This window comes from Oncorhynchus mykiss, chromosome 15 (genome assembly GCF_057628025.1).
Source record: "Oncorhynchus mykiss isolate SJ-2025 chromosome 15, ASM5762802v1, whole genome shotgun sequence".
Lineage (NCBI taxonomy): Eukaryota > Metazoa > Chordata > Actinopteri > Salmoniformes > Salmonidae > Oncorhynchus > Oncorhynchus mykiss.
This window is the reverse complement of record NC_143036.1, coordinates 68,119,322-68,142,500: the sequence shown is the minus strand read 5'-3', so window position 1 is coordinate 68,142,500 and position 23,179 is coordinate 68,119,322. Positions and strand designations below refer to the sequence as shown.

The following is a 23,179-nucleotide window of genomic DNA, read 5'->3' as shown; positions in this document are numbered from 1 at the left end:
GTCTCTCCCTCTCCGTCCCACTTTCTTCTCTCTGTGACTGTCTCTCCCTCTCCGTCCCACTTTCTCTCTGACTGTCTCTCCCTTTCTAATTGGTCTTAGGCTTCCTCTCTCTCTCTGTTCCTGTCACTCTTTCTCTCTCTATATATCTCCCTCTCCTTCTCAGTTTCTCTCTGTCCAGCTACCTTCCTCTCTCTCTTCTCCCTTTATCATTTGTCATGATTTGATAGAGGAGGAGGAATTTAAGCCTTAAGATATATATTTGAGCACAGCCACCTACACTCACTGATAACAGCCTTGCGGGGGTTCCACCTCAAATATTTGGAAGTGAGCAGTCTTCATTAGCTTCAGTAGTTCTCTAGAGTGGGTTGTTTCTGATTCACATAGAATACATTTCTTTTTAAAATCTCAGTCTTCTCTAAATTCATCTCATTGCCTCGCACTCCCTCACTTTACTGGTGACTTCTCTCTCCCACTCATCTCTGTCCTCTCTTTTTGACACAATTTGTTTCTCTTTTCTCTCTTCCCAACCTGTCTCTCTCTCTCTCTCTCTCTCTCTCTCTCTCTCTCTCTCTCTCTCTCTCCCTCTCTCTCTCTCTCTCTCGCTCTCCCTCTCTCTCTCTCTCTCTCTCTCTCTCTCTCTCTCTCTCTCTCTCTCTCTCTTTATCCTCCCTTTCTCTCTCTCTCCTCCCTTTCTCTCTCTCTCTCTCTCTCTCTCTCTCTCTCTCTCTCTCTCTCTCTCTCTCTTACCCGCTCAATCTGGCTCTCTCACTTTCTCTCACTTTCTCTCTCTCTCACTTTGTCTCTCTCTCACAATCTCACACTCTCTCTCTCTCTCTCTCTCTCTCTCTCTCTCTCTCTCTCTCTCTCTCTCTCTCTCTCTCTCTCTCTCTCTCTCTTTATCCTCCCTTTCTCTCTCTCTCCTCCCTTTCTCTCTCTCTCTCTCTCTCTCTCTCTCTCTCTCTCTCTCTCTCTCTCTCTCTCTCTCTCTCTCTCTCTCTCTCTCTCTTACCCGCTCAATCTGGCTCTCTCACTTTCTCTCACTTTCTCTCTCTCTCACTTTGTCTCTCTCTCACAATCTCACACTCTCTCTCTCTCTCTCTCTCTCTCGCTCTCTCTCTCTCTCTCTCTCTCTCTCTCTCTCTCTCTCGCTCTCTCTCTCTCTCTCTCTCTCTCTCGCTCTCTCTCCCTCAGAGATCTGAACATGCTGGCTGACTCAGAGGGCTCTCAGCACCTTGATCTCCCAGACCAGAGCAAACCAGGTAGAGTAAGAGCTTAGCCTCTTCACCCCAGGGTGTCCTCCCCCCTCTCTCTCTCTGCTATCTTCCCCTTCTCTCTCATTTTTCTTTACCTTCTCTCTCAACTTCCCCTCTCTCTCGACTCGCCTCACTAAAGGTACAAAATCCCTTAAGGTTCTGCAACTAGAATATTTCAATCACTATGGCCTCTACCACAGTGAATGATTCCATAACTTCAAATGTGTGTGTGTGTTTCTCTTTGTGAATTTGTGTCCATACGTGTGTGTCTGTGCTCTAGGTGACAGACCCCCCAGGTCTCCGGGGGTGGATCCGAAACAACTGGCTGCAGAGCTACAGAAGGTGTCCCAGCAGCAGGCTCCTCCACCTACCACCGTCACGTCCTCCTCCTCCACGGTGGGGGGAGAGAAAGGACCCCACTCTGCCATCTCAGGCGCCGCCTCGGCCACTTCTAGCGCCATCCAGAGTCCGGGACAGCCGGGGTCGCCCTCCGTCAGCAAGAAACGCCACAGCAGCAAGGTGAACGGGTGGAGGATGATGTGGAGCTAAATTGAACACAGGCGTCATCTTCTGGTTGCATGACTAGAACATATTTTATGTTCAAAAGAACTGTCTAATTTTCAATAGAGGCAATTCTATATTGGCACATACTGTATGTTGTATGCCTTTTAGTTTGAAAGTGTTTCTAACTAATCGTATGCATAATTCTGTACTCATCGACAGTTCTTTACATGCACACACACTTACTGTTTCTAAATGTGTTTCTGTCATCTTCCAGTCTGCGGAACCAGTGAAGACACAATCCCACCCTGTTACTGGAGAGATACAGGTCAGCTGACCAAGCCTTGTTTTGAGATTCCTTGACTCACCACTGCTTGTATATCCATGCACTTCATAAGGTGTTTTACTAAGGCCAGCCGTCTCGTTGAGATTCCACCGTCTCTTGATTTTGCAGCTTCAAATCAACTATGACAAGCAGCTGGGGAACCTGATTGTTCACGTGCTCCAAGCCAGGAACCTGGCCCCCCGAGACAACAACGGCTACTCCGACCCCTTCGTCAAAGTCTACCTCCTACCGGGGAGGGGGTGAGTCTGTTGGATAAGCTAACAGCAGGGTTTACAAAATTCGGATAACTTTCACAAAATTCCCAGGTTTCTAAATAAAATCCTGGCAGATTCTTGGAGTCAGGAGAGAATAAGCGGCTTATCCAGAATCCTCCAATCCGGATTTCTGGGAAACTTGGGAATTTTGGGAAACTTAAAAGAATTCTGCAACCCTACCAAAGAAAGAAAGCTGGTCTGGAATCCAAACTGAATATCACTTTTTTTTAAATTTGAAATGAAAGTATATTGAGTTTAGTTTGCAGGCAGGCAGTGAGGAGTGGTATTCCGTTTGGATTCTAGGCTATAGCAGAGAGGTAGGGACAGAAACACTGGAACTAGTCAAGTCAAGGAGAGAACAATCTCTTTGGTGAGAGAAGTTAAGTATACTTCACAGATCACCGATAGTAGCCTACACACTACAGCCATTATGTAACTCTTTCACTTCTCATCCTTGCTCTGTTGCTGTGCTCTGTCCATGTACCTATGCTCTGTAATGTTACCAGAGCATTTCCTTGTCGGATGTGCATCACAGTGAGTTAATAATGAACTGTGTCATATCGTAGTGGAAGCATTATCGATAGCAGTGTTGAATGGTTGTGTGGTAAAGTGTTCTTGTAATTGTGTTAAGTGTATATAAAACACTGGAAAGGTGATTCGTTTAGTTTCAGGGTGTTTCACGTGTGTAAAAGGCATTGTGAATTTCAGGTCATGTACACAAACGCATTCATACGGAAGAAATGCCTAGAACCAAGATTACCATTAAAACCAACCACTTCAAAAGGAAGCCATTTTGGAAAGCTTAAAAAGAACTCCCATTCATCTTAAAATCGATTTACGATTGATTTTAGCTAGCCATGGCATGCATGTTGTGTTCTATGCACCCACACCTGATGTCAGATCAATTCCATCATGCCACTGTGATAAACCTGTTACAAGCCTGTCACATGACATGAAATGTAATTACCATTCTAGGAACTGTTTCTATGTAGACATTTGATACCTAGTTTTTATGAAGGGAGTCATTAACACCTAATCAGCGTCAAACGACACACATGTAATACCCTAAACGTGATGTAAATTATGTTATATTTTGCCATGTAGTTCTGCTGAGTTTTCCCCTTTGCTCTTGTTGCTAGGCGGAATAGAGCAGGGAAATCGATAAGACTCATAATAGCTTGTAATACGATCCACACTGTAGCCGTATGGATCTCAGTGCTCAATGTGATTATGTCATGTTGTAATCAGCTCTCCCACTTACCCTACCTACCCTTATCTATGGAGTCCTTAGGGACCACTGGACTTGTATAGTGTTACACACATGCATATACAAGCACACACACGCTGGGGGAAAATGCACACTCACAATACACACAGACACATTCCTCCCTCACTGCCCCAACACACATCCTGTGCCCCATGCCCACTTCCCTGTTACTGACCTCCCCAAATACACACACACCACACTGCCCCCCCCACCACCACACACCTGAACCCTCACTGCTCACTTAACCCCCCCCCCCCCCTCCACCAAAACTACATCCACACACACCCCACACACACTCCTAACCCCCCTGACACTGACTCTTGTTTTTGTATGCTGTTCTTATATTTAATGCATGCTGGACCCATTCAGTCAGGTCATGGTTGTCCAGAATGCCAGGTATGTGATTTGCCCACTCTGACTTTTGACTTTGATGGTTGCTGTTAGGTTGTAGTAAGGTTGGACCTGGATTGTGATGACGATTGAGTTGAAGGCTCAGGGCCCAATGCATGTGGTGCTGGTGACGAGGGTATAACCCCAGCAAGTCACTATATACTCACTCTAACACCTTTCCACTCCCATGCATTGTACACTTCTGCCCTATGCCCTCATATTGTTCCCTACCTCCTTAGATTGTGTTCTAATATGCATACTACAGTAGACTGCACCTCGATATGACCTAACATATGATTCCCCACTTTCCCATAACTCATTTCCCTACATGTCTGTCAGACATATAAAATACCCTAAATTGTTGTTCTAATATTGTGTTTTACTTTGTACCTCACCCTGACGTTGTTCTTGATATTGTGATATCCGTTGTATCCAGTGTTGTTCCCTTTAGTCTTCCATTTTAATTGTGCCCTAAATTGTTCCGTACACCCTTACATTGTGCCCTACATTGTTCCGTACACCCTTACATTGTGCCCTACATCTTAACATAGCTCGCTACTTCCTTTCATTGTGCCCTGCACCCTAACATTGTGCTATTGTGCCCTGAATTTCTATGTTTTGTGTGTGTGTGTGTGTGTGTGTGTGTGTGTGTGTGTGTGTGTGTGTGTGTGTGTGTGTGTGTGTGTGTGTGTGTATGTGTGAGTGTGTGAGTATGAGTGTGTGTGTTCATACCTTGCTAATGGCCTGCTCTGTCTGTGTGTGATTCCAGTGCTGAGAATAAGAGGAGATCAAAACAAGCTGGCCAGAGTCTGAACCCAGAGTGGAACCAGACTGTTATCTATAAGAACATCCACCTGGAACAGGTACTGCTACAGTATCACTAACTGCTTTTGGGATAACCACAATGTCCTGTGTGTTTGATGTGTGCTGGCTACTGTGAATACTGCATTTGTGAGTTTAGAGGAATAATAATGTGTGTGTGGTGTGTGTCTGTGTCTGTGTGTGTGTGTGTGTGTGTGGTGTGTGTCTGTGTGTGTGGTGTGTGTGCGCTGTGTTTCAGCTGAGGAAGAAGCTGCTGGAGGTGAGCGTGTGGGACTACGACAAGTGCTCCTCCAACGACTTTCTGGGAGAGGTGAGAGAGAGAGACATGCATTTTGTCCATAGCACTTCTGTGAGGGTGACATACATTACTGTGATGCTGCTGTAAGTTTCCTATAAGAAGCAGCCATCCACTATGTGAGGTTGATGTTAAAGGGGATGTGTGTGGGTGTTCTTGATGTTAAAGGAGATGTATGTGGGTGTTCCTCTAGGTGTTGATGGACCTGTCCAACACAGCTAACATGGACAACGTCCCACGCTGGCTCCCTCTGAAGGAACAGAGTGAGGGAGAGCACCACCGGCGCTCCCTTTCAGCACAGGGGCGCCAGCACTCCCCCAAGCCCCCCTCGCAGCACGCCTCCCCCAAAACCCCTGCCCACGGTAACCAGGACTCCCCCAAGCCCCCCTCGCAGCACGCCTCCCCCAAAACACCCGCCCACGGGAACCAGGACCCGCCCAAGTCGTCGGTCATCAAGAGCCGGAGCCATGGGATCTTCCCTGATCCAGCCAAGGGTAGGAGAGGTTCTGTCTTTCCCTTCCCTCAGGCCTCTTAGTCATCACGAACAACCTACCCTACTCCTTTCTCTCTATCTGTACCTGTTCTGGTTCTCTCTCCCTTTCTCCTTTTCTCCCTTGTTCTCTTTCTCTCTCTCTCTCTCGATCTCATTTTCTCTAGCTGTCTTTGTCTCTCTCTCTGTCTGCCTAGCTATCTCTGCCTGTCTCTCTCTTTCTCTCTGTCTCTCTTTCTATCCCCCCTCTGTCACTTCTCCCTCACTATTCAGACTCATCCATTATAGCTTTGGATTCATGCTCTTTGCTTTGCCATGTTTTTATTTTCTGCTGTTGCCATGACTCCACTCAGCTCAGACTTTTCCTACCCTCAGCTTCCTCCCTTCCTGTCCTTCCACAACATGGCCATGGAAGGCTTTGAAAACAACACCCACCTCCTCAGTCTTAACCCTAAACTTAATTGGAAAACTCCAAATTTAAGTGGAAAACTTATGTGGCCCAAACAATTGGAAAATACCCACTTCCAAAGGGTCATTCAAACAGGGCGCTACAGAATGTGGCATGTAGCTTAGTAGCTATCTAGCCCTGATGTAAAAACAGAAGAGCACAACAACAGATGGTAGCTTTAATGGTAATGATAGATGGTAATTGGTGAATTTGGTTGTTCTAGACACGCAGGTGCCCACTATTGAGAAATCTCACAGTAGCCCCGGCACATCGAAGCCTTCCCCGTCCGAGGGCCACAGCCAACATACGCCACGCGCGGCTCCACGTGCGGCGCCTCGCAAAAGTGCAAGGCAACACCAGCAGGATGGCGCCGGCGGTGTCGCTGTAGCAACGGGTGAAGCTCCGGCTCCGCAGCAACAGCACCGCCTCCAACCAAGTAAAAGACACAAATAAAGCCTCCGCAGCATGGCCGCCTCGCGCTCATCTGTTCCCCCTTCTGTCCAGTTTGAGCTGCTTTCTTTGTTTTCTCTTCCCCTTTTCCTTCTATTTTTTTCCCCCTCCTTTTTTTAATTTGTCCTACTTCTGGTGCCTTCCGTACTCCCCCCCCCCCCCTCACTGCTTCTCTTCTGTATGTTCCCACGGTGTGTAGATCCAGCATCACACTTACCGTATTCTAGCACTTCTTGTTTTAGAGTTTACACTAAAGTTTACTCCTCAGTTTACCCTGTTTCAATGAACCTCCAGAGCCACAAAGATTGCTGTTAAAAACATTTTATACTTCATTGGTTAAAAGGTTGATAAAAAGGAAATGTACAATTACTACAACTAAACTAACGTTTCTAAAAACAGAAACTAAACCCTCTGTTAAATTAGATCATAAATTGGAACTAAACATTTAAATAACGAATCCTAAGGTTGCAGGCATAATCATCCTCCCTTAAACCAAGTTTGTTTCAAACATTCTTTTAAATGTTCTTGTATAATTACATTTTGTAAGACAGTTAACAGAATGTCACAGAATGACAATGATGATCTTAAACAAGACTGACTCCCGACAAACAAGTAGGGCTTTTGAAAAATCACTTTGGGACCAGTTGTCAATCAGTGTCCGAACACAGTACCACTGCCAGTGCTCTCACATGATTGGTCAAGCCATTGACTACCATGGTACACACAGTAGAATCAGTAGATTAGTAGACACAGTATATTTGATTCATTTTGGACTAGTCATGGTGTCATGGTCCAAGAGAGGGAAGGCTAGGAATTACACTTAGATATCACTTGAATCGTTTGAACTACCTAATCCAAGCATTTACAACGATGAACTCAGAAGAAAGTCTCCCAACCTAACCCTCTCCCTCTGTTTAAATTTCATTATACCTTTTTTTCCCTGTGTTTTGGACTTATTTTGGTTTCTGTTTTATACCAAAATGTCCGGCTTTCTGAAGCTAGTCCACTCGGATATGGCTGTGCATGCAGTCCGCTGCCCCTCTCCCACCCACCCTTCTTTTTTCTTTATTTTGGAGCACAATGCACATCCGTAGACGCCCCACCCCTATGTGATGTGGAGGGCCGGGGCGACTGTGCACAGCACTCTGTGGCTGCATGTGACTGACAGTAAAGCTGGTTTCAATGGTGATGATATTCCTGCTTTCTGAGTCTCCATCTTGCCCGCCCCCTGCCCCCGGCCTTGACCTCTGCCCTCTACCCACTTGGCGTGACCCTGTCCCGCGCCTGCGCCCCTTACGCCCTCCAGTCTCCTACCCCCCAGCCCAAAGAGGCCGCCTCTCCCTGAGGCACCACAGACACACCATAGTGGGCGTGCTCACCATTCAGAAAGCCCAATCCGATTCGCTCCCCGCCCCGCCGGGCCCGGCAGCATCGGCCACTGGGAGCCAAGCAGACAGCAGACACCTGACCTTCAGGAAAGCCATGTCTGAAGAGAGGCCACAGAGAGAAGGAGGTGAGAGTCGCACGTTTCTGTCGTGTGACTGACTGCAAAGATTGTTGCAGCCGGAGAGAGACAGGCTGGGATACTACTAACGCACACCTGCAGAAAGAGAGAGATCTGACACAATACAACAGACAAAAAGAGATCTGACAAGGTACAACAGACAGAAAGGGATATTAGGAGAGATTGTGACCAGAGAGAGAGAGACAGAAAGAGCTAACACACAGCCACACAACCAGCCACACAACCAGAGATTCATGCAGCGAGACACAATTTCTTAATGACCGCGGACACAGTTTGCTAATACCAGGAAATAGGCTATCAATCCAGGGCTCCGGCATTGTTCCCTAACAATAAATCAGGCTTTGACAGCAATTACCATAAAACCATTAAGCAATAAGGCCCGAGGGGGTGTGGTATATGGCCAATATACCACGGCTGAAGGCTGTTCATAAGCACGACGCAATGCGGAGTGCTAGGACACAGCCCTTAGCCGCGGTATATTGGCCATATATCACAAACCCCCGAGGTGCCTTATTGCTATTATAAACAGGTTACCAACATCATTAGAGCAGTACAAATACATTTTTTGTCATACCCATGGTATACAATCTGATATAACACGGCTGTCAGCCAATCAGCACTCAGGGCAGTTTTTAAAACTTTATAAAGTACCTGTACACGTTTTTACTCCGTTTTCCTTCCTTGGGTCATTAAATGGTATTAGCAAACGTTTATTTTTTCTTATCGTGTCGAGAGGCCTCAGAGAAGAGCGTCGGCATAGATCCAGTTTCATGTCACGTGACTCACACATCCCACGCCACGCCATTCACAACCAACAAGTCATACTCTATATCTATCTCACCACTGCACTTATGTGACAGAGGTGGTTTTGTGTATAACCTTGCCAGACCTAAAGAAGTGATTTGAACTTGTTTTGGCATTTAGATCTCAGAGCTAATGCCTAGGCTTTAGCTCAGCTGGCTAACACAGTCTTGTGGAACAAAGAAGACCCAGGTCAAACCCAGTCAGTAACACACTTACTTACTGTAGAAGTTGCTGTGAATATAAACAGTGCATTTATTATACGTAACTTTTGCAAAGCAAACACATAAATAGGCATTTAAACCATTCAAGTTTTGAAACTACGATCAGTTACTAAGATGTAATTGTGATGATTGCATAACAAATGTAAAATTGCTTTAAGTAACTTTACATCAATGTGTTGTAGAGTAAAATGATTAGTTATCCCTACAAAGCAGAGACACACACTTAGTCCGACATTTAGATTACTAATGCGTAATAGGGTCTGTGGGCCTTTTGTTTGGTCTGTTGTGAACATATTTATGTTGCTTAATGTTTGATACTGTTTCTCTGGATCGTTATGTGTCTATGTCCTTGTGTTCTCTCTGTGTGTCCAATGATGAAGCGGTTTGAAAATGTTGTCCCGTTTATGTGTGAGGGATGATACTGTACGTATGCCACTACATCTGCCCATATGTGTATGTTTCATGCCTGTCTTCTATAGTATTGTGGTGCTTTTCATAATAACAATGTGATGTGTATTGGAGGAGAGGTGTTGGCTGCCCTTATTCTTTAGATCACACACACACGCACACACACACACACACAATGTTATGTCACATAAAGTGGAAGAGCTATACATCACACTCAGAGTGCTAAATAATATTTAATATAGTAACAGTAGGCATGGTTGTTGTAATACTATATCAACACTGGAACCAAAGGAGACAGTTACCCAGGCCTTTATTGAGACCTATAGTGCACCCACATAAGGCAGTACATTCTCAACCAGGCCTATATAGTGCTCCCTCTCTCTCTCTCATGACTTGTGTCGTCCAATCTCCGTACAGCACGGCCCGGCAGGTCCGGCGACGCCCCGGTAACAGCCGCCTCATTGGACAGCGGTCTGAGTGGCAGTGCTCACAGCCTATTGGAGGATGAGGGTGGGACTAATGCCGTGGACAGTGCCATCTTCCAGGTCCCTCGGTTGTGAGTTTGGTTATTGTATATACTGTATTTTACATCCTAATGTTTTGTGCACTCAGTGTGTATATTTCTGTATTTTGATATGATCTTGTTCCGGACAGTGGGAAGATTCCAAATGGCACCGACGTGATGATGTCACCAATGGGCCATATGGACTCTGAGGGTAAGTCACAGTGGTGTGTGTGTATACCACCTGGAGGTGGAAGCGAAATTCTATGGTGTGCATGCATGTGTGTGTATAGGTGTGAGTATGTCCCTGTGAGCTTCAGTGTGTACAGTATGTGTCAACACATCCCTCAGAAGTAACTATGGTTAGCTGGTCTGCTCTCTAGGGCAGGTTTAGTTGAATCCCAGTGTGAGTGTTGTGACTGGTGTGAAGTCATCAGGAAGTGACAGCACCAGTCACATTCATCTGACCTTGTGAGCATACTTCATACAGTACTGACACGTGTCATGGAAGGAACACTCTAGTGGTCAGTGGAGGCTCCTCAGAGGAGGAAGGGGAGGACCATCATCGTTATTGAATTTCATTCAAATAGTGAAACATTAAAAAAGTTATGCTTTTTAGATGAAACTATACTAAATATATTCACGTCACCAAATCATTTATTAAAACACTGTTTTGCAATGAAGGTCTACGGTACACTCAACAGCACTCTGTAGGCAAGCAATATGGTGTAGCCGGAGCACAGCTAATTTCCGTCCCCTTCTGGGTACATTGACTTCTATACAAAACCTAGGAGGCTATTGGTTCTCACCACGTTCCATAGACTTACACAGTAATTATGACATCTTCCAGAGGACGTCCTCCAACCTATCAGAGCTCTTGTAGTATGAACTGACATATTGTCCACCCAATCAAAGGATCAGAGAATGAATCTAGTACTGAAAGCATAAGCTACAGCTACAGTGCCTTGCGAAAGTATTCGGCCCTCTTGAACTTTGCGACCTTTTGCCACATTTCAGGCTTCAAACATAAAGATATAAAACTGTATTTTTTTGTGAAGAATCAACAACAAGTGGGACACAATCATGAAGTGGAACGACATTTATTGGATATTTCAAACTTTTTTAACAAATCTAAAACTGAAAAATTGGGCGTGCAAAATTATTCAGCCCCCTTAAGTTAATACTTTGTAGCGCCACCTTTTGCTGCGATTACAGCTGTAAGTCGCTTGGGGTATGTCTCTATCAGTTTTGCACATCGAGAGACTGATTTTTTTTCCCATTCCTCCTTGCAAAACAGCTCGAGCTCAGTGAGGTTGGATGGAGAGCATTTGTGAACAGCAGTTTTCAGTTCTTTCCACAGATTCTCGATTCGATTCAGGTCTGGACTTTGACTTGGCCATTCTAACACCTGGATATGTTTATTTTTGAACCATTCCATTGTAGATTTTGCTTTATGTTTTGGATCATTGTCTTGTTGGAAGACAAATCTCCGTCCCAGTCTCAGGTCTTTTGCAGACTCCATCAGGTTTTCTTCCAGAATGGTCCTGTATTTGGCTCCATCCATCTTCCCATCAATTTTAACCATCTTCCCTGTCCCTGCTGAAGAAAAGCAGGCCCAAACCATGATGCTGCCACCACCATGTTTGACAGTGGGGATGGTGTGTTCAGGGTGATGAGCTGTGTTGCTTTTACGCCAAACATAACGTTTTGCATTGTTGCCAAAAAGTTCAATTTTGGTTTCATCTGACCAGAGCACCTTCTTCCACATGTTTGGTGTGTCTCCCAGGTGGCTTGTGGCAAACTTTAAACAGCACTTTTTATGGATATCTTTAAGAAATGGCTTTCTTCTTGCCACTCTTCCATAAAGGCCAGATTTGTGCAATATAGGACTGATTGTTGTCCTATGGACAGAGTCTCCCACCTCAGCTGTAGATCTCTGCAGTTCATCCAGAGTGATCATGGGCCTCTTGGCTGCATCTCTGATCAGTCTTCTCCTTGTATGAGCTGAAAGTTTAGAGGGATGGCCAGGTCTTGGTAGATTTGCAGTGGTCTGATACTCCTTCCATTTCAATATTATCGCTTGCACAGTGCTCCTTGGGATGTTTAAAGCTTGGGAAATCTTTTTGTATCCAAATCCGGCTTTAAACTTCTTCACAACAGTATCTCGGACCTGCCTGGTGTGTTCCTTGTTCTTCATGATGCTCTCTGCGCTTTTAACGGACCTCTGAGACTATCACAGTGCAGGTGCATTTATACGGAGACTTGATTACACACAGGTGGATTGTATTTATCATCATTAGTCATTTAGGTCAACATTGGATCATTCAGAGATCCTCACTGAACTTCTGGAGAGAGTTTGCTGCACTGAAAGTAAAGGGGCTGAATAATTTTGCGCGCCCAATTTTTCAGTTTTTGATTTGTTAAAAAAGTTTGAAATATCCAATAAATGTTGTTCCACTTCATGATTGTGTCCCACTTGTTGTTGATTCTTCACAAAAAAATACAGTTTTATATCTTTATGTTTGAAGCCTGAAATGTGGCAAAAGGTCACAAAGTTCAAGGGGGCCGAATACTTTCGCAAGGCACTATAGCTAGCACTGCAGTGCACAAAATGTGGTAAGTAGTTGACTCAAAGAGAAAGACGATAGTTGAACAGTTATATAGCGATATATTTAGTTGTATTTTTTTCACTTTCACTTAGCTAGCGAATGCAGCTAGCTAGTTTAGTCAAACAAACCGGCTCAAACAGAGAGGGATCTTATGTTAGCTAGCTGGATATGGCTATCCAACACTGGAACTTTTCAAAGTCAAGGTAAGCTTTTGATTTTATTAATTTATTGCCACAGGGGCCCGCCGGTGTAACTGCTAAACTGCTTGCTGCTGACTGTACACTGTACTGCATGATTATAGCGGGTTTACTAATGCATTAGTTCTAGTAGCTATGTTGACTATGATGTTAATATGGTGACAACGATGTAGGCTGTGTGTAGCAGTTAGCGGTTATGATATGAAGGTTTGGCTTGGATTTGTTTTTAGCCTGGTCACAAGCAGCTAATGTGTTGTGCACTGAAGTCCACAAGGGAAGGGAAAGGTGAGAGGAGGAGAGCACGTAGATGTGGTAAGGGATTACACAACGATCAAAGGGATCAAAGTGAACTGTGTTTGCATGTGATCACGGGTGTATTCATTCCGCCGATTCTGTTGAAAAGAAAAATCTTAAACGGGAGCAAACAGAACAAAACGGGGGATCAACATACCTGAATTTGTCGAATGAAAACTGTCATATTCAACTGTTGGACTAATGATTACACCCTAGCTCAGCTAGAGGCAGGCAAGAGTGAATGTGTCAATGTCTGTCACTTTGATTGCTCAAATGTAGTAGCTAAACCTATTGCTGTTACATTGAACTGGGTGAATGGAATATGAATGACAGTCATCCAATATGCTGTAATAGAAATAAGGCCATGCTCGTAAAAACAATAATCGTCCTCCCTAATTTTTAAATGGCACGACCTCCACCGGTGTGTGTGCATATGTGAATTAACGTGTGTGTGTGTGCGTGTGTACGTGTGTGTGTGTGTGTGCGTGTGTACGTGTGTGTGTGTGTGTGTGTGTGTGTGTGTATGTGTGTGTGTATATGTGAATTAATGTGTATGTGTGTGTGTGTGTGTGTGTGTGTGTGTGTGTGTGTGTGTGTGTGTGTGTGTGTGTGTGTGTGTGTGTGTGTGTGTGTGTGTGTGTGTGTGTGTGTGTAGGTAAGACCCAGGTAATGGGAGAGATCAAGATAGCTCTGAGGAAGGAGCTGAAGACAGAGGGAGACCAGCTGGTGTTGGAGATTCTCCAGTGCAGAAACATCACCTACAAGTTCAAGTCTCCAGACCACCTGCCAGGTACTGCTACATGCACATGTACATTACACACGTTTACACATTCATGTCGATGCACATTCGCTCGCACACACACAAACACTCAAATGGTACAGATACCTGTGAATTCAGGTACACACACACACACACACACAGACTGTTTCAGAAAATAGAAGATAACTCTTTTGTGACCAACGTAGTGTGTGCTCATATGTGTGTGTGTCTACAGACCTCTATGTGAAGCTGTATGTGGTGAACATTGCGACCCAGAAGAGGATCATCAAGAAGAAGACCCGGGTATGTCGTCACGACCGCGAGCCCTCCTTCAACGAGACCTTCAGATTCTGCATGAACCCCACCGGCCACTCTCTGCAGGTCTGTCTGTCTGCCTGCCTGAATGTCTATTTACCTCGTGCATCTCTTTTCTTGTCTTAGATACTGTTATATGTCATTTAAAGTATAATACGTAGGATGCTCGTATGTGTGCTGTACTGCTGCCCTCTATATCACATGCTCTGTGTTTCACGCTGGATATGAACTCTTGTGACAGAAAGTTACATAAATCGAGTAGCCGGCCAGCTAGCACGCACGCAATGTTGGGTCCTGGTTACCAAGAATACTCTGGATAAAAGTGTCTGCTAGATGTCTGTTCTAAACATGACTCTTCTCTCTCTCAAATCAAACTGTATTTATCACATGCGCAGAATACAACAGTGAAATGCTTACTTACAAGCCCTTAACCAACAGTGAAATGCTTACTTACAAGCCCTTAACCAACAGTGAAATGCTTACTTACAAGCCCTTAACCAACAGTGAAATGCTTACTTACAAGCCCTTAACCAACAGTGAAATGCTTACTTACAAGCCCTTAACCAACAGTGAAATGCTTACTTACAAGCCCTTAACCAACAGTGAAATGCTGACTTACAAGCCCTTAACCAACAGTGAAATGCTTACTTACAAGCCCTTAACCAACAGTGAAATGCTTACTTACAAGCCCTTAACCAACAGTGAAATGCTTACTTACAAGCCCTTAACCAACAGTGAAATGCTTACTTACAAGCCCTGAACCAACAGTGAAATGCTGACTTACAAGCCCTTAACCAACAGTGAAATGCTTAATTACAAGCCCTTAACCAACAGTGAAATGCTTACTTACAAGCCCTTAACCAACAGTGAAATGCTTACTTACAAGCCCTTAACCAACAGTGAAATGCTGACTTACAAGCCCTTAACCAACAGTGAAATGCTGACTTACAAGCCCTTAACCAACAGTGAAATGCTTACTTACAAGCCCTTAACCAACAGTGAAATGCTGACTTACAAGCCCTTAACCAACAGTGAAATGCTTACTTACAAGCCCTTAACCAACAGTGAAATGCTGACTTACAAGCCCTTAACCAACAGTGAAATGCTGACTTACAAGCCCTTAACCAACAGTGAAATGCTGACTTACAAGCCCTTAACCAACAGTGAAATGCTTACTTACAAGCCCTTAACCAACAGTGAAATGCTGACTTACAAGCCCTTAACCAACAGTGAAATGCTGACTTACAAGCCCTTAACCAACAGTGAAATGCTTACTTACAAGCCCTTAACCAACAGTGAAATGCTTACTTACAAGCCCTTAACCAACAGTGAAATGCTTACTTACAAGCCCTTAACCAACAGTGAAATGCTTACTTACAAGCCCTTAACCAACAGTGAAATGCTTACTTACAAGCCCTTAACCAACAGTGAAATGCTTACTTACAAGCCCTTAACCAACAGTGAAATGCTTACTTACAAGCCCTTAACCAACAGTGAAATGCTTACTTACAAGCCCTTAACCAACAGTGAAATGCTTACTTACAAGCCCTTAACCAACAGTGAAATGCTTACTTACAAGCCCTTAACCAACAGTGAAATGCTTACTTACCAGCCCTTAACCAACAGTGAAATGCTTACTTACAAGCCCTTAACCAACAGTGAAATGCTGACTTACAAGCCCTTAACCAACAGTGAAATGCTTACTTACAAGCCCTTAACCAACAGTGAAATGCTTACTTACAAGCCCTTAACCAACAGTGAAATGCTTACTTACCAGCCCTTAACCAACAGTGAAATGCTTACTTACAAGCCCTTAACCAACAGTGAAATGCTGACTTACAAGCCCTTAACCAACAGTGAAATGCTGACTTACAAGCCCTTAACCAACAGTGAAATGCTTACTTACAAGCCCTTAACCAACAGTGAAATGCTTACTTACAAGCCCTTAACCAACAGTGAAATGCTGACTTACAAGCCCTTAACCAACAGTGAAATGCTTACTTACAAGCCCTTAACCAACAGTGAAATGCTTACTTACAAGCCCTTAACCAACAGTGAAATGCTTACTTACAAGCCCTTAACCAACAGTGAAATGCTGACTTACAAGCCCTTAACCAACAGTGAAATGCTTACTTACAAGCCCTTAACCAACAGTGAAATGCTTACTTACAAGCCCTTAACCAACAGTGAAATGCTTACTTACAAGCCCTTAACCAACAGTGAAATGCTGACTTACAAGCCCTTAACCAACAGTGAAATGCTTACTTACAAGCCCTTAACCAACAGTGAAATGCTTACTTACAAGCCCTTAACCAACAGTGAAATGCTTACTTACAAGCCCTTAACCAACAGTGAAATGCTTACTTACAAGCCCTTAACCAACAGTGAAATGCTTACTTACAAGCCCTTAACCAACAGTGAAATGCTTACTTACAAGCCCTTAACCAACAGTGACATGCTTACTTACAAGCCCTTAACCAACAGTGAAATGCTGACTTACAAGCCCTTAACCAACAGTGAAATGCTTAATTACAAGCCCTTAACCAACAGTGAAATGCTTACTTACAAGCCCTTAACCAACAGTGAAATGCTTACTTACAAGCCCTTAACCAACAGTGAAATGCTGACTTACAAGCCCTTAACCAACAGTGAAATGCTGACTTACAAGCCCTTAACCAACAGTGAAATGCTTACTTACAAGCCCTTAACCAACAGTGAAATGCTGACTTACAAGCCCTTAACCAACAGTGAAATGCTTACTTACAAGCCCTTAACCAACAGTGAAATGCTGACTTACAAGCCCTTAACCAACAGTGAAATGCTGACTTACAAGCCCTTAACCAACAGTGAAATGCTGACTTACAAGCCCTTAACCAACAGTGAAATGCTTACTTACAAGCCCTTAACCAACAGTGAAATGCTGACTTACAAGCCCTTAACCAACAGTGAAATGCTGACTTACAAGCCCTTAACCAACAGTGAAATGCTTACTTACAAGCCCTTAACCAACAGTGAAATGCTTACTTACAAGCCCTTAACCAACAGTGAAATGCTTACTTACAAGCCCTTAACCAACAGTGAAATGCTTACTTACAAGCCCTTAACCAACAGTGAAATGCTTACTTACAAGCCCTTAACCAACAGTGAAATGCTTACTTACAAGCCCTTAACCAACAGTGAAATGCTTACTTACAAGCCCTTAACCAACAGTGAAATGCTTACTTACAAGCCCTTAACCAACAGTGAAATGCTTACTTACAAGCCCTTAACCAACAGTGAAATGCTTACTTACAAGCCCTTAACCAACAGTGAAATGCTTACTTACAAGCCCTTAACCAACAGTGAAATGCTTACTTACAAGCCCTTAACCAACAGTGAAATGCTTACTTACAAGCCCTTAACCAACAGTGAAATGCTTACTTACCAGCCCTTAACCAACAGTGAAATGCTTACTTACAAGCCCTTAACCAACAGTGAAATGCTGACTTACAAGCCCATAAAACCAACAGTGAAATGCTTACTTACAAGCCCTTAACCAACAGTGAAATGCTTACTTACAAGCCCTTAACCAACAGTGAAATGCTGACTCACAAGCCCTTAACCAACAGTGAAATGCTTACTTACAAGCCCTTAACCAACAGTGAAATGCTTACTTACAAGCCCTTAACCAACAGTGAAATGCTTACTTACAAGCCCTTAACCAACAGTGAAATGCTGACTTACAAGCCCTTAACCAACAGTGAAATGCTTACTTACAAGCCCTTAACCAACAGTGAAATGCTTACTTACAAGCCCTTAACCAACAGTGAAATGCTTACTTACAAGCCCTTAACCAACAGTGAAATGCTTACTTACAAGCCCTTAACCAACAGTGAAATGCTTACTTACAAGCCCTTAACCAACAGTGAAATGCTTACTTACAAGCCCTTAACCAACAGTGACATGCTTACTTACAAGCCCTTAACCAACAGTGACATGCTTACTTACAAGCCCTTAACCAACAGTGAAATGCTTACTTACAAGCCCTTAACCAACAGTGAAATGCTTACTTACAAGCCCTTAACCAACAGTGAAATGCTGACTTACAAACCCTTAACCAACAGTGAAATGCTTACTTACAAGCCCTTAACCAACAGTGAAATGCTTACTTACAAGCCCTTAACCAACAGTGAAATGCTTACTTACAAGCCCTTAACCAACAGTGAAATGCTTACTTACAAGCCCTTAACCAACAGTGAAATGCTTACTTACAAGCCCTTAACCAACAGTGAAATGCTGACTTACAAACCCTTAACCAACAGTGAAATGCTTACTTACAAGCCCTTAACCAACAGTGAAATGCTTACTTACAAGCCCTTAACCAACAGTGAAATGCTTACTTACAAGCCCTTAACCAACAGTGAAATGCTTACTTACAAGCCCTTAACCAACAGTGAAATGCTTACTTACAAGCCCTTAACCAACAGTGAAATGCTGACTTACAAGCCCTTAACCAACAGTGAAATGCTGACTTACAAGCCCTTAACCAACAGTGCAGTTTTAAGAAAATACAACAAAAATACCTCAAATTAAAAAGTCAGAGATAAGAATACTAAATAATTAAAGAGCAGCAGTAAATAACAGTAGCGAGGCTATATACAGGGGGTACCGGTACAGAGTCAATGTGGAGGCTATATACAGGGGGTACCGGTACAGAGTCAATGTGGAGGCTATATACAGGGGGTACCGGTACAGAGTCAATGTGGAGGCTATATACAGGGGGTACCGGTACAGAGTCAATGTGGAGGCTATATACAGGGGGTACCGGTACAGAGTCAATGTGGAGACTATATACAGGGGGTACCGGTACAGAGTCAATGTGGAGACTATATACAGGGGGTACCGGTACAGAGTCAATGTGGAGGCTATATACAGGGGGTACCGGTACAGAGTCAATGTGGAGACTATATACAGGGGGTACCGGTACAGAGTCAATGTGAGGAGGCTATATACAGGGGGTACCGGTACAGAGTCAATGTGGAGACTATATACAGGGGGTACCGGTACAGAGTCAATGTGGAGACTATATACAGGGGGTACCGGTACAGAGTCAATGTGGAGGCTATATACAGGGGGTACCGGTACAGAGTCAATGTGGAGGCTATATACAGGGGTTACCGGTACAGAGTCAATGTGGAGGCTATATACAGGGGGTACCGGTACAGAGTCAATGTGGAGGCTATATACAGGGGGTACCGGTACAGAGTCAATGTGGAGGCTATATACAGGGGGTACCGGTACAGAGTCAATGTGGAGGCTATATACAGGGGGTACCGGTACAGAGTCAATGTGGAGGCTATATACAGGGGGTACCGGTACAGAGTCAATGTGAGGAGGCTATGTACAGGGGGTACCGGTACAGAGTCAATGTGAGGAGGCTATGTACAGGGGGTACCGGTACAGAGTCAATGTGAGGAGGCTATATACAGGGGGTACCGGTACAGAGTCAATGTGAGGAGGCTATATACAGGGGATACCGGTACAGAGTCAATGTGAGGAGGCTATATACAGGGGGTACCGGTACAGAGTCAATGTGAGGAGGCTACATACAGGGGGTACCGGTACAGAGTCAATGTGAGGAGGCTATATGCAGGGGGTACCGGTACAGAGTCAATGTGAGGAGGCTATGTACACGGGGTACCGGTACAGAGTCAATGGGCACCGATGTCGAGGTAATTGAGGTAATATGTACATGTACAGTACTGTAGGTAGAGTTATTAAAGTGACTATGCATAGATAATAACAGAGAGTAGCAGCAGCATGGGGGGGGGGGGGGGGGGAGCAATGCAAACAGTCAGGGAATCCATTTGATTAGCTGTACAGGAGTCTTATGGCTTCGGGATTAAAGCTATTTAGACTTTCTTGGACCTAGACTTGGCGGTCCGGTACTCTGTCCAGCTCTTCTTGGTGTTTAACTCTTCTCTGTCCAGCCCTTCCTGGTGTCTAACTTTTCTCTGTCCAGCTCTTCCTAGTGTCTAACTCTTCTCTCTCCTCTGTCCAGCTCTTCCTGGTGTCTAACTCTTCTCTGCCCAGCTCTTCCTGGTGTCTATCTCTTCTTTGTCCATCTCTTACTGGTGTTTAACTATTCTCTCTCCTCTGTCCAGCTCTTCCTGGTGTCTAACTCTCCTCTGTCCAGCTTTTCACTGTGTCTAACTCTTCTCTCTCCTCTGTCCAGCTTTTCCCTGTGTCTAACTCTTCTCTCTCCTCCGTCCAGCTCTTCCTGTTGTCTAACTCTTCTCTCTCCTCTGTCCAGCTCTTCCTGGTGTCCAATGGGGGGAAGTTCATTAAGAAGACCCTGATCGGAGAGGCCTACATCTGGCTGGATAAGGTGGACGTGCGGAAGCGAGTGGTCAGCTGGCACAAACTGCTGGCTAGCTCTGCTCAGATCCACTCCTAAAGAACCTACTGTTAACCTTGTCTATTCTATAGGCTCTTAACTCGCAGAGAGAAAGACGAGGATGGCTAGGGCGCTCGAGTTTACTGTCGCCATCACTGATCCACTCTTTATGGACCTACTGGACATACTCACAGGTCCAGCATTGGGGTCGGGCGAGGACCGTTAGGGTGCGGGAGTTAGACATCTCTTCCGTATCCTGTGGATCTTGAGTTTTTGTGTCAGGGGTCAGCGTTTGAATTGCTTGAGCTGTGACTAGGGATTGGCTAGTGGGGAGGAAGTAGGTATGTGTTTACAGGAAATTAACTTGTGTTTACAGGAAGTAGTGTAGCCAGGGCAGAGAGGAGGACATTGAGGCAACAAAGCAAGAACAGAATCAACCAGGTATTACACATACACTCACACACACAGTCAACAACACATTCAAACACACCACAAAGAAAGATGATCGTAAGAGACTGACACATAAATACAGGGGTTGGACATGTTTAGATTCTCTCATTGCTTTATTTGACTGGAGATGTTTTTATTTATGAATGAAATTATAACTACCTGTGGATTCCCCTCGTGGCTTTGTATATTGTTAGAAGAATTTAATTAATTTATGAAGCATTTTGGGAATTAAATGTTGAAGATTTATTATATGGAGATTGCACCTCTTATTTTTGTATTATAATTATGATTATTAGAGTTTTATTGATTATTCTCCTCAATTGTTTAAGTACTGAATGATTAATGAATAATTTTTTATCCAGGGACGCACAGTATATTTTGTGACATACTCTCACTTTAATTCTAATTCTCGATTTGAAATGACTCCCTCATCTGGCACAAGGTACAAAGACCTTGGCAAGCATGTTTTTACATTTTGGGACAACAATATTTCCCCTTCTCTTCTTTCTCTAGATGTAAATTTAGATGCTGATATATCAGATATATTATATAAACATTGTTCTAAGTATAATTGGTGTGGTTTTAACAGACTGGGTAGTCTTGTGCACAGGGTCATGTTTATTAGGCACCAAATGGAAGAAAACAGACTGAAACAAGGAGGGACTACCTGGTGTTGTCCAGGAAGAAATGCTAATTTTAGTTTTCAGTTGCAAAATGTTTTCTGCTGGGTGACCTAATGAACGTGACAGTGAAAAGTTGCATTGTTGCCTTTGAGGTTGACTTTGTATATAGTTGAGTACACTGTCGTTGTGAGAGATAAATAGATATATTCTTATCACAGACAATCCGTTGTGGATGATTGTGGCTTAACGTATTATTTTTGAAATGTGAAATATTGGGCACAGGTTTTAGCTGTGATTCAAGCCTGGTTTTCCTCCTAGTAAGATACACAGTGAACTGCTATGCGTAAGACTAGCATAGTTCTGACTTCTCCTTACATTCACACATTTGAAATATCTCTTCACATGCACACTTTCATGTTTTACTTAGCACTTTGTCAAGTTATCGAATGTATAGATGAATATACAGTATGTCCCCACTCGTAGAGAAATATAATATATATAAGTATGTCAAATGAATATATTAAATAAATGATGATAATGATAATGATAGTAATATAATATAGTTGACCATACTTGATTACCCCTCTTGGCCTGTGTATAGTAAAGTGTGTCCCATGGTTCATATATCAGGGTCCCCTCCAAACAGTCTATCTATACATTGGATGGGTGGGTGGGGTGGGGGAGTAGGTGGATGCGGCATGCTTTGGACGGTTTCTGTTGGTGTGTCTATCTCCATCACATGTCTAGGTACAAACTATCCTATTGGGCTCTCTGTTTTTCTATGGGGAGAGGTTGGTAGCTGGGGCTATTGTTTGAACATGAGTTCAATCAAAGTTGCTTTGATTAAGAAATGCTACAATGCTCCTGGGTGGCGCAGTGGTCTAATGCACTGCATCGCAGTGCTAGCTGTGCCACCAGAGACTGGGTTCGAGCCCAGGCTCTGTTGCAGCCGGCCGCGACCGGGAGGCCCATGGGGCGGCGCACAATTGGCCTAGCGTCGTGAGGGTTTGGCCGGCAGGGATATCCTTGTCTCATCGCGCATTAGCGACTCCTGTGGCGGGCCGGGTGTAGTGCACGCTAACCAGGTCGCTAAGTGTATGGTGTTTCCTCTGACACATTGGTGCGGCTGGCTTCCGGGGTTGAATGCGCACTGTGTTAAGAATCAGTGCGGCTTGGTTGGGTTGTGTTTCAGAGGACGCATGGCTCTCGACCTTCGCCTCTCCCGAGTCCGTACGGGAGTTGCAGCGATGAGACAAGACAGTAACTACTAACAACTGGATACCATGAAAATTGGGGACCAAAAGGGGGTAAAAAAAATAAGAAATTATTACGTTTTGGTATGTTTGTCATAGTCCTGGTGACACATTTATTTTAGCTGGTGTGCATCTGCTATTTGTTATGAGCTGGTGTGCATCTCTAAGAGATTTGAAGGTGTGTAACGTGGCTTTCAGTTGAAAGGGCACACTCAGAGTGATGTCCTGCCTAGGGTCAAGGTGTGTGAGGGCTGGTTGGTTTAATGGTGACCTTTTGACCTTTGATCTTTGCCAAACACCACAGGTTCTCTCCAGCTGATTCTATG

General features: G+C 44.1%; 1 protein-coding gene across 1 annotated transcript in view; it reads left to right on the top strand.

Moving 5' to 3' along the window:
* Positions 1-22,153, top strand: part of LOC110519130 (protein piccolo-like) — a 68,644-nt gene extending 46,491 nt beyond the window's left edge. The window contains exons 13-27 of the mRNA XM_090200900.1: positions 1,192-1,259; positions 1,534-1,772; positions 2,032-2,082; positions 2,209-2,339; positions 3,991-4,017; positions 4,781-4,874; positions 5,072-5,143; positions 5,322-5,622; positions 6,290-6,502; positions 7,823-8,029; positions 9,892-10,030; positions 10,129-10,190; positions 13,732-13,866; positions 14,072-14,217; positions 20,444-22,153. Of these exons, the coding sequence (XP_090057026.1) occupies positions 1,192-1,259; positions 1,534-1,772; positions 2,032-2,082; positions 2,209-2,339; positions 3,991-4,017; positions 4,781-4,874; positions 5,072-5,143; positions 5,322-5,622; positions 6,290-6,502; positions 7,823-8,029; positions 9,892-10,030; positions 10,129-10,190; positions 13,732-13,866; positions 14,072-14,217; positions 20,444-20,587 (2,029 nt within the window). The 3' untranslated portion in view covers positions 20,588-22,153. The remainder of the gene's footprint in view (positions 1-1,191; positions 1,260-1,533; positions 1,773-2,031; positions 2,083-2,208; positions 2,340-3,990; positions 4,018-4,780; positions 4,875-5,071; positions 5,144-5,321; positions 5,623-6,289; positions 6,503-7,822; positions 8,030-9,891; positions 10,031-10,128; positions 10,191-13,731; positions 13,867-14,071; positions 14,218-20,443) is intronic.
* The last annotated feature ends 1,026 nt before the right edge of the window (positions 22,154-23,179 follow it).